General features: G+C 40.7%; 1 protein-coding gene across 2 annotated transcripts in view; it reads left to right on the top strand.

The window, feature by feature from the left end:
* Positions 1 to 12150, top strand: part of LOC145484700 (protein sidekick-1-like) — a 38344-nt gene extending 26194 nt beyond the window's left edge. For both annotated transcript variants that reach the window (XM_081463310.1, XM_081463311.1), the window contains 8 exons: positions 953 to 1255; positions 2268 to 2734; positions 3099 to 3193; positions 3941 to 4100; positions 7060 to 7126; positions 7926 to 8197; positions 8812 to 8968; positions 10465 to 12150. In XM_081463310.1, coding sequence (XP_081319436.1) covers positions 953 to 1255; positions 2268 to 2734; positions 3099 to 3193; positions 3941 to 4100; positions 7060 to 7126; positions 7926 to 8197; positions 8812 to 8968; positions 10465 to 10910 — 1967 coding nt within the window. In that variant the 3' untranslated portion in view covers positions 10911 to 12150. The remainder of the gene's footprint in view (positions 1 to 952; positions 1256 to 2267; positions 2735 to 3098; positions 3194 to 3940; positions 4101 to 7059; positions 7127 to 7925; positions 8198 to 8811; positions 8969 to 10464) is intronic.
* Positions 12151 to 17974: the final 5824 nt, after the last annotated feature.

The following is a 17974-nucleotide window of genomic DNA, read 5'->3' as shown; positions in this document are numbered from 1 at the left end:
GTCAGTATGACGGGGTGGATATTTTGCAAATGTTCGTAATATTTTAGTAGACTGCGCGCGAGAAGTCTCGTTTTTGTTTTTTTGTTGTTGTTGTTCGAAGATTTCGCAGGGAAGAGCGAAACGAACGAGCAGAGGCGAGCGACGATCGATCGATCGGTTTTTCCTCTCGCCTCCGTTCGTTTAGCTTCTTCCCCGCGGATTTTTGAGTAAAAGAGGGACTGCTCGCAGACTATTATTTAAGTGAAAAGACTATTCCCCTTTGTTCCATCGTAAGGGTCAGATTTATCCTGAACAAAATCTGAGATAGTCACATTTTGAGTTTAACGTTCATTTTAATCTTCTCAATCGAGATTATTTTTGTTCCTATAAGCTACCTTTTTCTTGTTTTCGTCAACCTAAGGCGAAAATCAAATTTCAAAGCCATTGTCAGCAAAAGAAGAGTTGTACGAAACATCTAGAGCGGACCCTCTTAGCGTTTACTCACGTCTGACGCTTTCAAAGAGCAAGAAATTAAGGTTAGAAGAAGGCGAAAACGAATAAAATTCGTCTAAGCTAATCTCTTTTAGGAACCTAATTCATATTATTGTATGGCAAGGTAGCAGTCTTGAGGTAAACCCGAGTGTTCTCATTGGTTCTTTCTTGATCGGGATTTTGCCATACGTTCCCGTGCAAACGGACATAAGCCGTGTATTGTTGGCTTTCGAAAGCCCGCAAATTCAACCTGGAAGGGCGGAGTGCCATGTAACAAGCTACTTACTAACCTGGCTTGCTGGAGCCGTACTTTGGAATATTGGCTCTCGGTCGTTTCTGTACGGACCTCGCTGCGCTCGGTCCGTACTGCCACGACCTCGGACCAATATTCGCCAGTACGGCCCTCGCGCTCAATTAGTAAAAACAAAAAACGCGCAGTATTATTCAGGATAATGTAAGTCTGACGTTTGTTATATTTTAGTTCCCAGCATGCCACCGACCAACTTTATGCCCATATCACGCAGCGGGGACTTCAAGATGTCGGTGACCTGGGGCCCAATACCGGATGGTTTTGTTCACGGTATTCTGTTGGGCTACCACATTTATTACACGAAGATTCAACAGACAGGCCTGCCTGTTACCACCCAGATAGATAAAAAAATCTTTGGGCCATATGACTACAACACCACCATATTACTTCTCGATAATTTCGCCATTTACAATTTGGAAATTGCAGCTTTCACGATTAAAGGTGACGGAGCGAGATCCCAGATCAAAGACGGATGTAAGTGAGGCGTTTACTTAGCCATTGAATTCCTCAATTATATAGTTTTCCTTTTTAGCACATTTCCATAGCTTTTATTTGAATGATCACACAGCAGGGTTACATCCACAGACTTAAAATCCAGGAACAACGTCTTTCTTAATAGCTTCTATTTTAATGGTTACACACTATCATATCATTCACAAACTCAAGACTTAAAACCACCTTACAGAGCATAATTAAGAAGTATCACGTGAAAGTACTACTCAGTAGCTTTCATTTGAGTGGTATACACTACCTATGGGCTCATACCCAGACTTAAATAACCTAGACCCGCCTTTTGCAGCAAAATATACAGTAGCGCATGGAAGTACGCACAATAACTTTCATCTAGATCTGAAAGTTCACATTCTAGGATTTCATACACAGACCACCTTCTGCAGCATAAGAGTCACATGATAGTATCACTAAAAAGCTTTTCTTTGAATGGTCACACTCTGAAACTTCATCCACACACGTAAACGTAAGCAACCGTTAACTCTTGTCAGATTCAACTCCAGGATTGAAAGGCCACCTCATTTTTACGATTATTTCGTGTACAAAACAACTAAAACAGTGAGCATGCCTCCGTCTTTTTCTTCGCCAGGTCACTTCTAATTTTGGAGGCCAACTCCATGTAGGCCTTACCTCATTTCAGTTTAAACTGTAGGTCTTTAGGCACCAGTCCTTCAACTGAATAGGACAAACCCGTGACACTTCAGTAACTCATTTTTCAAAACATGAAACGGTAAAAACGAACGATAAAATCCGACGTTTCGGGGTAGTCATGACTTCATTATCAAGGAAAAATATATGTTAGATCATGCAAATTACAGCATTTGAAGCAATCTTGGCGCGAAGAATTAACATAAAGGGGTGCGAAGATTATGAAAATACTTTCGCACGAATGGAATCTGATTGCACGTTAAGATTTGGCTTTAAAGCTCTTATAAATAGCATTTCGTGCACTCATTTTTGCTTGATTAATTTTCAGCGACGTGTAACTGCCCACGGGTGTTCAAGACAACATGGTACCCATTCCCCCCGTACATCACTTACGAGGACGGCGCAGTTGGAGGCTTTATTCCTCGCATCTTAGAAGACGCGGTTGAATATTGCTGCAGTGACTGCCGTTTACCCAATGGAAAATCAGCGTCTGCCATCAACTTTGAGCTCGACGGGAGAGGGAACCCAGCGCAGAAGTCTGGCGTCGAGGCACTTATTAGCAGCATCGATTCTCTGACGGATTTCAGTGTTCCAGTAAATGGCTATCAGGGACAGACTCACTACTCTATCTATCGTTACGTCAAGTTGGCTGAGTCTCCGGGTGTGGCCTTCATCACTGTTATGGACCCCGGCGAGAAAGCTTCCGCCATCGTAAATGTTTTCATTCAATCATGGCCGTTGCTTATTTTGACGTTTATCATGATGCTTGCAGCAGGCATGGTTATGTGGATGATGGTATGTGAAACTGGACGAATTCGAATATTTGGAAATAGAAAAAACTAGATTCTATTCATTTGCATAACAAAGTCGAAAATTGATAAACCGCAAGAGGAAGACAATGTTCTGCAAGGTTTATTTTGTGTGTGTGAGTACCATTCAGAGGCGAAGTAAAAAAAACTGTCACCAAACCGTAGGAATATTTAGTTAGCAGGGTGTCGACATTATCTCGGTGTTATTTAGAACACGACAGCGGATAATGTTACTTTGGCCTTATCATTGTATTTTACCACGATAAATGGCAATAACCTTTTCACAATAAACTAGGAAGACATAATCAAAGAAGAATTAGCCAACGTGAATACATGTGTTTACCTTGTAGGAATCTCGATCAAACAGAACAGAATTTCCAAGATCCTTCTTTAAAGGAGCCTCCGAAGGAGTGTGGTGGGCTTTCGTCACGTCTACTACGGTTGGGTGAGTCAGACTTTGTCGTGACATGTCAAAATGTAACTACCATGTATCGGCTGATAGTATCGATGAAATATCGATCAACTGTCGGTGGTATATCGGTGTGGCGTTACTGCACCGACTCTACCCTAAACAGCATGTCTCGACATAAGAAGAGTCGCTGCAATGGGTGTTAAAGAAAAAGACACAAATGACGAACACAAGCGCACGGGAATTTGCCTTGTCTCCTCTTTATTCCCGCAGTTCACCACGTCCTATCTGCCCCCTGCCCCGCGCCTCTTTTTGGTCTAGTTTCCTCGTTAGATAACGAGGCCTCTTTGACGGAAAGAGTACCATAAGTGCAGTCAGGTGACAGAATCGATCAGTGATCGGCTGACACTGCTTGAAGTACACAGGACCCACTTTCCGACAGAAGAGTCGCATGTTCATTTGGGAAAATTTGGCTTCTTTCAAATCACGAGGCAGCTGGCAGCTGTAATTGAAGCAAGAGCTGACCTTTCAGGCGACTCTTTAAAGACAACCTAAGACGAATAGTTGCGTAAAATACCGCGAGTCCAGCGATACTTGGCAAAACTGTTTCAGGTATCGGCTGCCTTGTCGGTCGACAATCGGATTATAGTTAGTCTATACACTTGGGCCCCACCAACTTAGCGTAGAGTATCCAACTAGAGTTAAGACCGCGGTCAGTTTTTTGCTGCAGCAGTTCACCCAGTGATAGGATAAATTTGAAGTCTCTCGACGAAACTTTTGCAGGTACGGTGACCGCTGTCCGAAATGGGTGCTGTCTCGCGTGTTTGCGATTGCTTGGACCATGTGCGGCCTCGTTGTTATTGCCATATTGACTGGAAAAATCGCCACGGCTTTGACAGACTTCGGATACACAGGACCGTACATACCACTCTACGGTGCCGAGGTAAGTATAGTCAAAGGCGCGAGTTTCACTGGTTAGAAACCATTGTTGAAAACATTTTACCAGATGGAACAAAGGTTTAGAGTTATAAGTTTTAAGCCTCGTCAAACACTCCAAAAAGCATTAGGCGATACTGAAATTTAAAATGTAACCTTTAATTATTAATTTCCCTTTGCAATGTTAGAAACTAGAAACATGCGCTGATATACCAGTTCTGGCCATGGTGTACGCAAGGGCCCCCCGTACGCAAGCAATGTTGAGTGGGGATTGGGAGGGGTAGAAGTGTAGCAATCGACTTCGTCACCTTTGCATCTGTTCTTTTTTACATCGTGAAAGAAGGACAACGACAATTTTATAAAAAATGGATCTTCGTAAAACTGACGGAAATTCATGCGTACCTCTCAGCTGTGTCCAGAGCATGGTTTACCCTTTTCTATTTAAACTTATTAACTCTGATTCTAATTGTCAAGAACACGGGATTAAGCTTTCATACTAATATCGATCACGGCAAATGAAAAAGAGCGAAAAATGGTAAATGGTTTGAACCAAGAAGTATCGGTAGTTCGTATAGTGTGATCGTCCGGGTGAGGGTAGTTCTGAAAAGAACTGTTGTTGGTTACTGACGCTTCGAAAACCCGAGCATAAGTCATCTTCAGAGTCAAGTGCATAGTGTTTGTCAGTGAATGTTGTTATAAGTCTGCCCGTTGAAAGTGTTGGTCAGTTTAGTCGTGATGGTATTGGCGGAAAGACTCGTGTATTTTGTCAGCAGTCATTGGTCGGTTCTAGTAGGTGTCGATCCGTCTATTTTTAGTCAAATTAAGTCAGTCTTTTTGAAGTCCGTCTGTCGGTTTTTTTTTAGGTGGTGACTGAGTCGTTTGTAAGGTGCCGGTAGTTGTTGGCGTGCAGCGAGTTTGGTAAAATTTGCAAGACGCCTGTCGCTAAGTTCTCGTCTAGTTGCTCGTGAGCCGATCAACGCTTATCCAGGATTAAAATTTAATCAAAATTTTTCTTTCCAGTTATTGTACAAAATAATTTTTACTGCTATTTTTGTAGAGCTTAAGATTATCAGATTCAAAAGTGAAGGACAAAAATACAACCAAAAAACCCTTGCTCAGCCTAAACATTACACTGAAAACTGAAATCAGATCGCGCTATCCTGGATTAAGGTTACTTCCCACCTTCGCAGGTGCCCTTCGGGAAAAAAAATCGTACGCGCGCCAGTTTCAATAAAACCCCAACAAACTATATGTCATAAGAAAGCTTAATAAATGTACTTTACGAAAAAAATACAATTTCCGCAATGCTTTCTTTTAGTAAGTGTCAGGAGGCGGTAAGGCGTGAAACGAGCGAGGCTTCTTCTATTGAATTTATCGGCTATCGGATTCCACAGTACGAGCAAAATGGCTGCACAGTCTTATTCACAAGGCATCAATCAACAAAACTGTGTCGGGCTTTTTCGATATTCTGATTGGTTGTCTAGATATCCACATCTAAAGTTAGAGTAGTGGATGTATTCCGCCAAAAATCAAATGCGAGATTTTAGCTTGTAAGGGTTCGTAAACAACTCGCGCCACGCCCGGAGATTATCCCGCCTAATAAAACCGCAAACCAATGGAACAACAAGACCTCCTAGTGTCTCTGACAATAGATCAAGATTTCCCGGGAAAAGCATCGCATTGCAACATTTTTTTTTTTCATCTCGCTCAGTGGAGTTCAATTTAGGACGGCCACGTAATATGACGGGCAAAGACGCCAAAGGCGAAGGCAAAAGGCAAAACCCGCGCCAAAAATGTTTAAGGCGGAAAATGTGCCGCTGAAAAACAAAACGTTAAGGAATCGACGGACAGCTTAAGAAATACCCTTATTGCTGAAATGAGTTCCCCTGGGTAGGTTTCATTTTCTTCATCGCGTCTGCCAGATTCCGACGAAGAATCTTGTTCGAAGCCTACACTGACGTTGACTTTGATTTTTAAGCTACTTGTTCCAAGGATATTTGAACGCTCCGGATCTTCAGCAGATGTCGAGATTGTCGAAGGCGTTTGGCCAAACCAAGAGCTTTTGTCGCTTCCGGCAAGGTTTTTTTTTCTTTCCTTGACAATATGGAGGTTTTTCTTTCTTCTTTGGGCAGGTTTTTTTCGTTTTCTTTACCCAAGGACTTTTTTCTGCTTTTGATTTTTCCATAGGAGTTAGCGTAACGAGCTTTCACGTGGGAATTTTTGTCAAGTGCGTGATGTAAATAAAAATATGCAAATGACATGAAAAACGAGCGATGAGTGTTTGCCGTGAAAATATCCCCAGGGTTCTCGCCCGTTGACAAGATTATGACACCTTCCTAGTTTATTAACTTTATTTGAAAATACGTTTTTCTAAATAACTCGGCCGCTTTTTGAGATTTTTAATGTTTTTCCATTGGAAACACTAGGTAAAATGACGAACTTAAATTTTGTCAAATAAAAGAAAAAACGATTTTTTTTGGCCTCTGAAGGTGGGAAGTGACCTTAACTTAATCGTGCTATAGCAACCAGGTATAGAGCTTTGGAGTTGGTTAAAAGCTGCTAGGTTAAACCATAACCTAAAAACTATACTTTATAGAAACTTTCGTCGACGTTGACTTCGTCACAGTTTTCGTCGTCGTACGGTCTTAGTCTTGGTTGTTGTGGTCGGGGTCGTCGTCGTCGTCGTTGTCGTCGTCGCCCGTCGTCGTTGAGGTCGTCGTCGCCCGTCGTCGCCCGTCGTCGTTGAGGTCGTCGTCTTGTCGTCGTCGTCGTCGTTGTTGACGTCTCCAGGATCAAACTCTGTACTCAGAACTTGGCTTGAAACGGTGAACACAAGTTATCATTTAGAGAGCGCCTTTTATAAGGAAATTTTAATAAGCAAGCGGCTTTTAAGCCGGCATGTTCGTCTTGTTCTAACTATGTCCCTTATTTCTGCTTTATTTATTTTTCCAAACCTGTATGTATAGGTTGCAGCTATTGCGAACAATTCTGATTTTCGACTCGGTGTCCGCAAAAATGCCAGGATGAACACAGGTGAGTCATGTAGGTGAACCACCATGATCTAATCCAGGCTTACCTAATATGATCCAGGTCAGGGATGTCGACAGTTTCCTTTAAAAAAGAATGAGACCCAGGTGGGACAAACGCAAGCCGTTAGAACTTTCTCTTGTTACGTGGCAATCAAGTTGTCCTTTGAAAATCTATTCTACTTGCACTAGTTGTCCACTTTCGATCATGCCAAGCACGTAGTGAAAAATTATTGGACGAGGTTGAGAAAAATTTCGTGATCTGCGAGACACTGAAAAATCACGATATTTTGCGATAACCGAGTTAAATAATTGTTTTATCTTTCGATCCCCAAGTTTGTTTTCTTATTTTAATCACTCCCTGACAGTTCAGGGAAGCGATCTTCCATTTTTCACAGAACAGCGTGGTTACAATTACGCATGAGCAGAATATTATTTGCAGCAAAACACATGAGCAGACTATTATTTGTAGGCAGTTAGTTGCAGGTAGCGTGGTGGGCTCTCGGTCAATGAAAAGGAAGGAATAAATGCCTCGAGTGATAATCCTTTTTATCACAGCACTTGTATGGCATGGTACTCACCACTGGGACATATGTCGTTATATGGCAAGTACATTCATGTTAGCCTACTTTGCGATTTAGAATAGCATGAGTCATGTAACTATAGTAACGATGCTTTCCCTGAATCACAAAACAAACAAATAAACAAATAAACTCGCCAGAGTGGAATGCTTCCTTCCTAACATTTCCGCTACTGACCTAAAGCAGACACTTATACATCTTATTACCTCGTTTGAATCAATGCAGTTCGCAGCTACAGGACTTACGAGGAAATCAGCCAAGCACTGAGAGACCAGGAAGTGAAAGGAGCCTTGGTGGACCTTTATGTGCTGTCCTCTCACAAGCATCTGTTTGATGACCCTCGCTTCAGGATTGTCCGCGTCTACGATTACAAGGCTAGTTACGGTGTGGTCCTAGCAGGTCACTCTATGAAACTGGAGGATTGCTTTACAGAGCACATTAAGGCGCACACAGCGAGCGTGTTCCAGAAGATCGAGGAAAATGTTAAGATTCTTAAGGTGAGATTGGGTCTATAAGACAAACGAAGGAGTCTGTCACTGCTAGCCTTCCATACACACTATCTTTCGTGCAATCATGTTTTGGCTGTATGCTTGCAAACTGGGAAATTTTAGCAGAAACCGTCGTGGGAAATGAACATGTCAGACATGTTCCTCTTCCGAATGCGGAACAGATTCAAATTTTCCCAACAAAGAGAAAACTTCTCTATTCATTTATTTATTATTTTTCTATGGAAATGGATTTTGTGGCTCCTGATTAAATCTTGCAAATCTGCTCGCTGGCTGCTCCTGAATTAACTTAGAATTAGAATACCTGACAATCCACAGCACGGTTCCTAGAAGTTTCCACAAGTCTTCAGTGCCAATGCCTTGTTGAAAGCGGGACTAAGTCCCCAGTAGCCGACCACCGACAGTAGGCCCCAGTCGCTGCGCAGTGCGATATAAACAAAACCAGCCTTGCAAAATTATTGGAACAAGAGAAAGTGTTTATATAAGAAAAGAGTGCATCTCCCAAAGGAGTGGTATGGGACAACAACATGGTCGCCATTTCATGTTTTGGAACGCCACTATTGTGACGTCCTGTGAAAACACTCTATTCTTTTGATTTTTTTTAGGAACCAGACGATAGCCCAGCTGAACAGCAGTCCACAAGTCTTTTTGCCATAAGCTCACCGCAATTCATCACCGCAGTCATAATTATCGCTGCCTTGTTGCTTCTTGCTTGTGTTTTGGGAATCATCTATGAAAGTCGTCGAAAGAAGACCAGTAAAGGTGTGTTAACATTGCAAAGAGCTCCCTCTTGTTTTATGAGCTGCAATTTCATAGTTAACAATACGCCCATTACTCGTTTTCTATGAGCCATTAGAGTTTACCACTAGATTTTCTCCGATTGTTCGGCGGAGAGACACTATCAGCCCATAGTCCCCGTCCAAGGAAAATACCCGGATGGATAGTACTCGTCCGTGAAAATTTCTCTGTAAACAAGGGGGCTTACGGAATAAAAAATTGGAAAACGCAATTTGTTTTAAGAAGTGTGGCTACTCGCTTCGTTTGATGTCATCTTAAAAAAAGTTGAAAATAATTCAGGCGCGCAGAAGGAAATGTAGCCCTGAAAAACAAAGACAATGGGGTGTTTATGTCTCGGAACTATCGGTCTGATAGTTGCCCCTTGGAAATTTGATGGTCTTAAAACTGGCATATTTGTCTTAAGAACATCAAATTTCCGTGGAGCAACTATCAACCGATAGTTCCTCGACAGAAACACTGGATTGTTTAAATAGTCAACGAGGCGCAACGTAGTTGACTATCGCTCACAGAAAACGAGAAGCGCAATTTTTTTGGTAGACACTCAAAAGGGTACCTCTCCAAAACCTACAATTGTTTATACGTCTAGAGCGCGCAGACCTCCAGGTTTCCCTCGCCGAAATATGAAGGCTTGGGGTATTAGCGTACTTCAAAATTTGAAAGTCAGTGAACATGACTCCATAACTTACGGGATACAGCACCATTTCTGTTTTGTAAACTGAGAGTCCAAGGAAATGAGATTTTTTTTCTTATAGCCTCGGGGTTGCTGCAGGGTTGTTAAAGCATCGCTAATTAACCCACACGCGCGCCAGTTCATCCAGTATACATTATCTTTTCCCGCAAAGTTGGGTCGGGTAGCAGCTATCGTAAGAATAAGGTCTCACATAAATGGCCTCATACCCTTTGGGAGGACAATATAGAACAAGCCACAGAAGCAATGCCCGTAGCCTAAGACAATAACAGCTGCTACAATTATAAAACCATAGCAGCTTACGAGAGCTGCTACAATTCTGGTAAAGCTCGAAACAAAGAAGAACAAATAAACCTGATATCCGCGATGGTTGACTCAAGTTCAAACTTATGTCTTCTCATCGACCTTCCGACCCTCGTGCGATCTCAAAGAATCTGACCCTAATTGAATTTTCATTAGAGTGGCGAAGGTGCTCGCTCACTTCGTTCCCACGGTCTTCTCGGTCGCTATTTCGAACAAAACTAGAAGACCCTGGAGACGAAGTTGGTTTTCACTCGTTTGAAAGCCAGACCTGATGACATCACCTTTATGACTTGCCATTCAATAGTTTCCGCATATAAATCTTCTATTAAACTGTTAAAGCTTTTAAGCCGCGATAAAAATTTACATTCAGAACATTTTAACTTTCCAGTAAAAGCGTGCGAGTCAATGCTTCTTGTTCAAGGGTACCTGACTCGCATCACTACCACTTGATTTTTATTGTTTCTTGCAGTTTTAAAGCAAAGTAAAGATCTTAAGAACGAGATGTCTCCACTTGTCGACAGTTTCCTCGTCAACATCAAGGCAAAGGTAGAAGCTCTATCAAAACGGCACCGTCAAGACAGATGTCACGTGATGCGGCTGGAAAGGGAGCGTGACCAACAAGCAGGCTATGCAGTCAACAAGTATTACCAAATGCTAAGCTTGCGCGACATTCGACAGCAATGGTCCCAGCGCCCTTTGTCCGTCAAAAGTGTGGCGTCATCACTGAATGGCAAACATTCTTACAATCCAACGCTGTGGCCCTTTACTGAGGCAACTAATCGTTTGTCACCCAATGTCACGCCATCCTGGAAACACGGTTTTCTTCCCTCGGGAAAAAGGCAGGGATTTGACCTCCCGGCTGCTCCTGTCACGCTGGAGCCAAACATCCGTGTCATAGACGAAACAAGCTTGTAGGTTTTTACTCCCAGAGGCACGTGCTTTGCAATGTTTCACCATTGATCTGCGTGATGCGTGATAGTTCTTAATGTCGCGTAACACAGATCGTGACACGTCTTTTTTAACATTAGCAAATCAAATACAGATTCGGTCTACGTTACGTCAAATCTAACTACCATACTTTCGTAAAATACCAATTCACTGAGACCAATGCGAACTGTATTTACATAGCATTATTATCCCAGCTGCAGCGAATACCGCCCAAATAACAGTACAAATATACAGCGATTTTTTACAATAACTGTCTAATTTCCCGGGCGCTGATTGGCTCATTTTTATCATCAATAAGAGTAAAGACGGATAAAATTTTAATATGCAAGCTTTCAAGTTAAACTTTCAGCTGTCAAACTGTGAACTTTTTAACTAATGATATTTTATGGACTTTTTTAAGTAGTCGATCAAAAAGCGAGAAAAGGTATTGACAATGTTCGCGTCATTTTGAATAAAATTCAGTTATCTTTGTTTACGGCAAGTTTACAGCGTCTTTTCCCTTCATTTATCCCGGCATTTGGCCATTTTGGGGTCTTGTTTTTGTAAAAAACAAATTGACGTCAGTTTTTTATGCGTGTGTCCTCTTATTGATGATAAATTTCGTCATAACATTGTCAAAGTTTACTGCGGAGCCAGTCACTTTGACAATGTTATGACGCAATTTATCATCAATAAGAGGACAGACGCATAAAAAAACTGACGTCAATTTGGTAAATTGCACAGTTATTTGTACAGTAGAAAACCTGTTTTCCGGCCAGGTCGGCGCGCGCACGCAAAACTGTCTCACTCTCCCCCTTTCACTAATAAATTTATTGACTACACTCCTGATTCTATCTTCATTTAAATTCCTGAAATTGCCGGATGCGTCCGTACGTTTCGAGTGCTGCAGAAAATTCAATACAGGAAAATCGTGGGTGTTTGACTTAGAAGACAAAAAATGAAATACACTCATGTTCGTTTTTAACCATAATCAGGAGTGTGTAAACCCTTCGTTAAAGGGGTATAGAAACAAATCAAAGGCTCCTTCGAGCTACCTCATGGTATGTGGTAATTATTCTATGAAGTGCTGTACTTTGCCTCTTTTGGAACTACTGTAAGAAGTGTTCCATTTGTAAGGTGTTTTAGTTGAAAAGTGCATCATGTTAATAAGCAGCCATAAGTTGAGCATGCTTATAGAAATAAGGTCTTCATCTAATACATATAACATTTTGGCAGGAAACATAATCCTTCAGTGTCTGTCTGGATTATGAACATCAGCAGTGCAAATATTGTTTTGACAATTTGTCACAATTTCATTAGTTTGCACATCAGCAATGGATGTGTTAGGGTTTTGAACAAACTCACCCCACTCTTCATGGTTTCTTGATTGTGAAGTTATGCCATCTACCATGAATTTTGCACTTTTATGCCTTCAGTTTTAAATAATTCACTAGTGTCTACAAGATATTTGGCTGCATCTAATACTTTCTTAGGTCTGACATTCTGAAACTGATAGTGACGCTTGTAACCAAGTCGCCTTTTAAGTTTTATTGGAATGGTTTGTGATTCACTTATTGGCCTTGGGAGACAATGAACAGTTGAATTTACATCACTTGGCACATTGACAATGTTTCCATGAATAGACAATTGACCACCCCTAAGTAGTTCACGGATAGGCATGAAAGGTATACGAGGTGATATTAGGTGATATTAGGCTTATAAGGAAAACCCATCCTATTGGCTTTAGAACAGCTGGATAACCTGCCTTGTTTTAGACCTTTTTTATTGCAAGTTAGACAATCGCTTTTTTAGACTTTTTTTATTGCATGTGATGCAGATCCATTCAGTGTCATCGACACTTTTAAAACCAGTAAGACAGGACTCAGCAATGTCTAGTGAACATGCCGTACATTTGTTTGGAGCATATTTCAGTACAGAGCACTTGGACCACATTATTGGTCACAACAAGTGCATACATATTCTGGGCCACATGCAATGTTTTTGTGAAACAAATTTGTCATGGAAATTGCATCGTATTTGTTATCTTGTGGCTGCAACTCATGACTGCTGCATGTTAATTGCGATACATTTGCTAGAGCCTCAGCCTTTTGTCTTTTTCCTACCGATTGTTTGGTTATTTGCCTTATGTACTGTGGGTTCTTTGCTTTTCGTTTTCTGAAGGAGCGCTGCTCAATTTCTCTGACATGTTCTGGGTTCAATTTTCTTCTTTTAGCAGCCTGGTGTTTTATTGTTCCTAGATGTTTTGCTATTAATGTTACAGCCTTGTACTTGTGTTTGATTCTCATTTATCCCAAAGTTATCATCAGCTTTCATGTATTCTCTCATGTATTTTCTTCTGCAAGCTTTACGTTTTTCATTGTCATCAACTGGTTTGTTTTCTGCATATTTTGTTTGTTTCCTGTTGTCTCTTATCTCCATTGTTCATCTAGGTGTTCAATGTAAATGTTTAGGGCATTTCTAACATTCACTGGTTCAACAAAAGTAACTGGAGAAAAAGTTGGATTTGATTCAGCAATATGAATTGATAAAGAAAGACAATTGGAAACAGCTTTAATTATGATAGCATCAGCCCATTTTACTTGGCATGACATTCTTTCCAAATAACCTAGCCAAGAATGCTCAGTTTTACTCTCTATAAATTGTTCAGGGTGATTCGCTCAATATGAATGCCAACACTGCGCACATAGAAATGACTATTAGGATTTCCATAGAGTCGATGTGATACAGCCCTAAAAAAGCAATCACCACCTCCTCCAACATCAAGTGCAGCTCTGCCTAACTGAGACAATCTGAATTCTAATAAACAGACAGAATTTGTGGGTGATATAAAAGGTACTGATTTGCAATACTCATTTGCAGGACCAGGATTTGACTCCACACCTCCACTCAATGATATGATTCTGCTCAAAAAATGATACGTTTTCATTTGGAGCTGCCTTAATTTTCTGAAAATATTACCTTCAGTTATCATACAAAACAAAGGCAAGTTTTTATGCTTTGGAGTCCTTGTTCGAAAAATGCACAAGCTTAAACTTGGTCTAATGAAATACTTCTTTGAGAAAATTATGAATTTTGAACTTCTACATAGCTCTAAGAAATGACAACGATCGTATCCACACAATATAGCCTTCAGCTTGGAGGATTTCGTGACATCAATTTCTTTATGTATAATTTCACCGACATTTTTGCTTTTGTTTTTGTTTTTGTTTTGTTTTTTTGCCATTACAAAGTCTGGTAACCATTTTGTAACAACTTCTGGAGGGTTCTCTTTCACGTGTCATTCTAAACTGAGGATGGGAGACAACGGTAGTCTTCCGTGCATTTACATTTTTATCTGCATTTCTGTACTGACAATTGCTTGACAACTGAACTGGTATTTTATTTTGATTGTCAAACTGCTCGGGTATTGTAGGATTACCTTCGATAATCATTTGCTCCTGACCTCGGTGTATTTGAATGTGTAATCAAATGGTTTTCTCGTGAAATTAGGAAATAATTTCACTTGCGTTTTGTCAAAATTCTGATAATTTCCCGAGCCTAAAAAGGCTCGGGAAATTATCAGAATTTTGACAAAACGCAAGTGAAATTATTTCCTAATTTCACGAGAAAACCATTTGATTACCTTTTAATATCGTGGGTGACAAATTACGCTCAAAACCGTAACTTTTTTACTGGTTTATTCTATCGCCAGAAAACCGAGAGCATTAAGAAGAATATAGTTTTAGTTTAAAGCACACATTATTGCTAAAGTTCGTAATTTTCTGAGTTTCTTCTCAAAAAAGACCTTTCGAATTCTTCGTGCTTGTTCACAATGTTTCAAAATTAAGGCAAGTGTCGTCATGAACTGATGAATGAAATGATAACGGCGCTCGTTGAAATGAGCTGAAACTAAAATTTTGCACGAGGTCGTATAAAGTTTTGACAGTTTGTTTTGAAGTGAAATTATCACTAAAAACTCACTTTATGGTCTAAGAAAACTTACCTAAACGAAAGTCAAGCGAAAATGCACAAAGTTGAAAAACCTTCAGAGCTGGCAAGGAGCATGGTTGCGGACAAATTATACATCGCGGCTTGTTGTGCACGAAGCGTTAGCCTGCCCGGCATGTCCTTGGTTTATCACCACATGACAGTTTTGGAAATTGTAAACGTGGCCACTGAGTTTGGAACTTCCTTGGCCTTCAGCTTTCTGACCACCGTTTTTCGGACTGAGTGGTTAGATAATCAGTTTTAGGGACCCAGGTTCGTAATCGGTTCCGTTTTGTTTACACACGAAGGCGTAAAACCGCTCGAGTACTTCAGTCATCCAACTGCTCAGGAAGATTCATCTCTAGGTTTCTCTCAAGTCTATTTTCGTCTCACCACTTCTCAAAAACCCTCACCCAGTTAACTGTGCTCTTTCACGTATTTAAGCTTTCTGCCGCTTCTTTTAATTCCGTAACTTCTTCAATGGTCACCGTCTTAAATCTCGACGCCATCTTGGCACTGATCGACATACAAGAGATGTTGCCATAGCAATTTTGTAATTTCACATGTGAAATTATGAATTAACGCTGAAATTTCGCGCCAAAATTAAGGAGTAATTTGTCACCCATGATATTACAGGTGTTATTCAGGTAACAGATCGTCTGTTTGGCATTTGTTTGTCGTTTGATATTTTGTATTTGTTATGGTATTTGTTATTTGGCGTATATCGTATTTCGCATTTGTTTGGCAGTTGTGTTCAATCTCTATAGCTTATCACATTTGTGGTATTTAAGTCCCAGCGAGAGGGGAACTTGACGAAATGTCATGTGACGTTTTCCGAATCGCTTCCTAGCGAATTGCGAAATATTGAAAGCGCATTTAATTTTAAATCATACGTCCCGCGAGTATTTTTAGAAAATTCAAAATGCAATACAGTAGAAGGAGGGCAGCTTACCTTTTCCCCCAGACCATAAAGCATTCATACCGAATAGTTCGTTTTGTGCATTCTATTCCTCGTCGTCCAAATGTATCTTGGAGACATCGCAACTTTTAAGACTTCAAAACCCATTTCTTTCCACTCGAGCTTTCTTGAGCACATTTCCTGTTCGTTTGTGAGGTCTCCAAAAGTGTATTTTGATCAAAGATGGAGCGATAGGAAGGAAAACTCGTCTTGACAATTTTTGCGTCGGGATCGACGAAACAGACGCCACTTTGTAAACATGCACCACACGAATCTTTGCTGACGTCATTGTTTACATTTTTTGGCATTAGCATACGACTTGACTCATAGACGCCGTGGCCGTATATATGAACTAAATGCAAAAGTTGAAAAAGTTGATTAAGTTGAGCAATTTGTGCAATTTTCAGCTCTTTGCAAGAAATATTGAAGGAAATATCCGCCATCAAAAATTGCGAAATTGCTGTGTGGCAAAAAAGTTAATGAGCCATACATTTCTCTGTAAAATTTCGAGTTTTTAGAAGAGAATTTCTCCGAAACCATTCCGTGTATTGGGCTCAAATTTTCAGAGATAACTGAAACTGTTATTCCCTTTCAATATTCAGAGTTTTTCTTTTATTAGCGTCATCAGATAGCGATAAGCATATGTTAATGAGGCAAAAAGTGTGAACAAAGATTCGCCTGAACATAAAACAATGACACGACTTTGTGGACAAAACCAAACCTAGTATGAGAGATAGGGGGAAACGTGTTTAATTCATGTTTAAAGGAGAAGGTCACTCCGAAAACCGTGTATTTTTTTCCATCACCAATAAAAAGTTCACATTGAGTTGAGTTACTCACCGTTGTTTTAGCTTCTGAAGTGGATGCGATCCCAATGAAAAAGAAGTGAAAATTTCGAAACTGGGAGCCGCCATTTTGAAAGGATCTTGAAGGCCAGGCCGCATATCCATGACGTCCATTCCGTCCGAGAGTGTGTTTGTTCTTTTGAGCTTTAATATGGCTGCTCTGATTTGTCTTCATTTTTGTTTCGTTTCCTCAGAAACGAAACGGTATTGTGTTCAGTTCAGGGTGAACTATTTACATAGTGATTTGTAATATCCAATCAGAGTAAAGTTCGTAATTGTTAATGTAAATACGGCGGCAAAATTTCAGCCAAAACTCGGTGCATCGCAACAAAATGTGTCATTTGCAACATTTCAGTGAAACTCTCGTTTCTCGGTATTATCTTACACAAGAAAACTGCGCACTGGACTTGATAGCGACTTGTCTACCAATGCGATATTTTGAGCCGATGGAAGCAGTTAGTTTTGTTTAGTTCAACAAAGAAATAGTGCTGTTTTCCGTTTCAGAGTGATTTATTGACATAGTGAATGTTATCAGGGTAAACGCTTGTAATTCACAAGGTAAACAAGTTCAGCAAAAATAACTTCTCGAAACTAAATTTTATTTCGTGACACGGAAAGAAAAGGAAACTAAAATGTCATGCAGGGAGAAATAATTGGCGACTTAAATGTTCCTAAGGCTCAGTTCAGACGTCGTGCTTCTGCCGTGCCGAACTCAATTGCAATTTGGGTCGACTATGACAAGGCAGAAAAACAACTCTGATTCCGACGTCGTGCCAGAGTCGAATCAAATTTAGAATTTACTGATGCCTCGTAACAATTCTCCTCCTAAGTCCCCGTGGGAACGCAATCCCGCCAAAATACATTACTATAATTTACGAATTTTGTTTGACGCGAAAGAGGCGCGACATTTGAATCGCTGGCGTGCCAGAGTTGTTTAGCACGGCAGAGCTTGTCGAACTTAATTACTTGCCGAACTTAATTCAAAAGTTTGATTCAGAGGCCGTGCTTTTGTCGAACTTGATTCCTGAATTTAATTCGGCATGGCAGAAGCACGACGTCTGAACTGGGCCTAAACCTTAGTGAAACGATCTTTTCTAGAGAAACGAAGATATCTGTTTCCGTGCTTGATTTAAATGTGATTAAGATGACAACTACGGCGACATAATTTTGGTCAATCAGAACACTTGTCAGGAACTGAACAATCCCGCCCCTTTTCTGTGGCTGTTTACGGGAAAAGACCACGCCCTTGGTGCGTTTGGACG

This window comes from Orbicella franksi, chromosome 4 (genome assembly GCF_964199315.1).
Source record: "Orbicella franksi chromosome 4, jaOrbFran1.1, whole genome shotgun sequence".
Classification (NCBI taxonomy): domain Eukaryota; kingdom Metazoa; phylum Cnidaria; class Anthozoa; order Scleractinia; family Merulinidae; genus Orbicella; species Orbicella franksi.
This window is presented reverse-complemented; position numbering and strand designations above follow the sequence as displayed.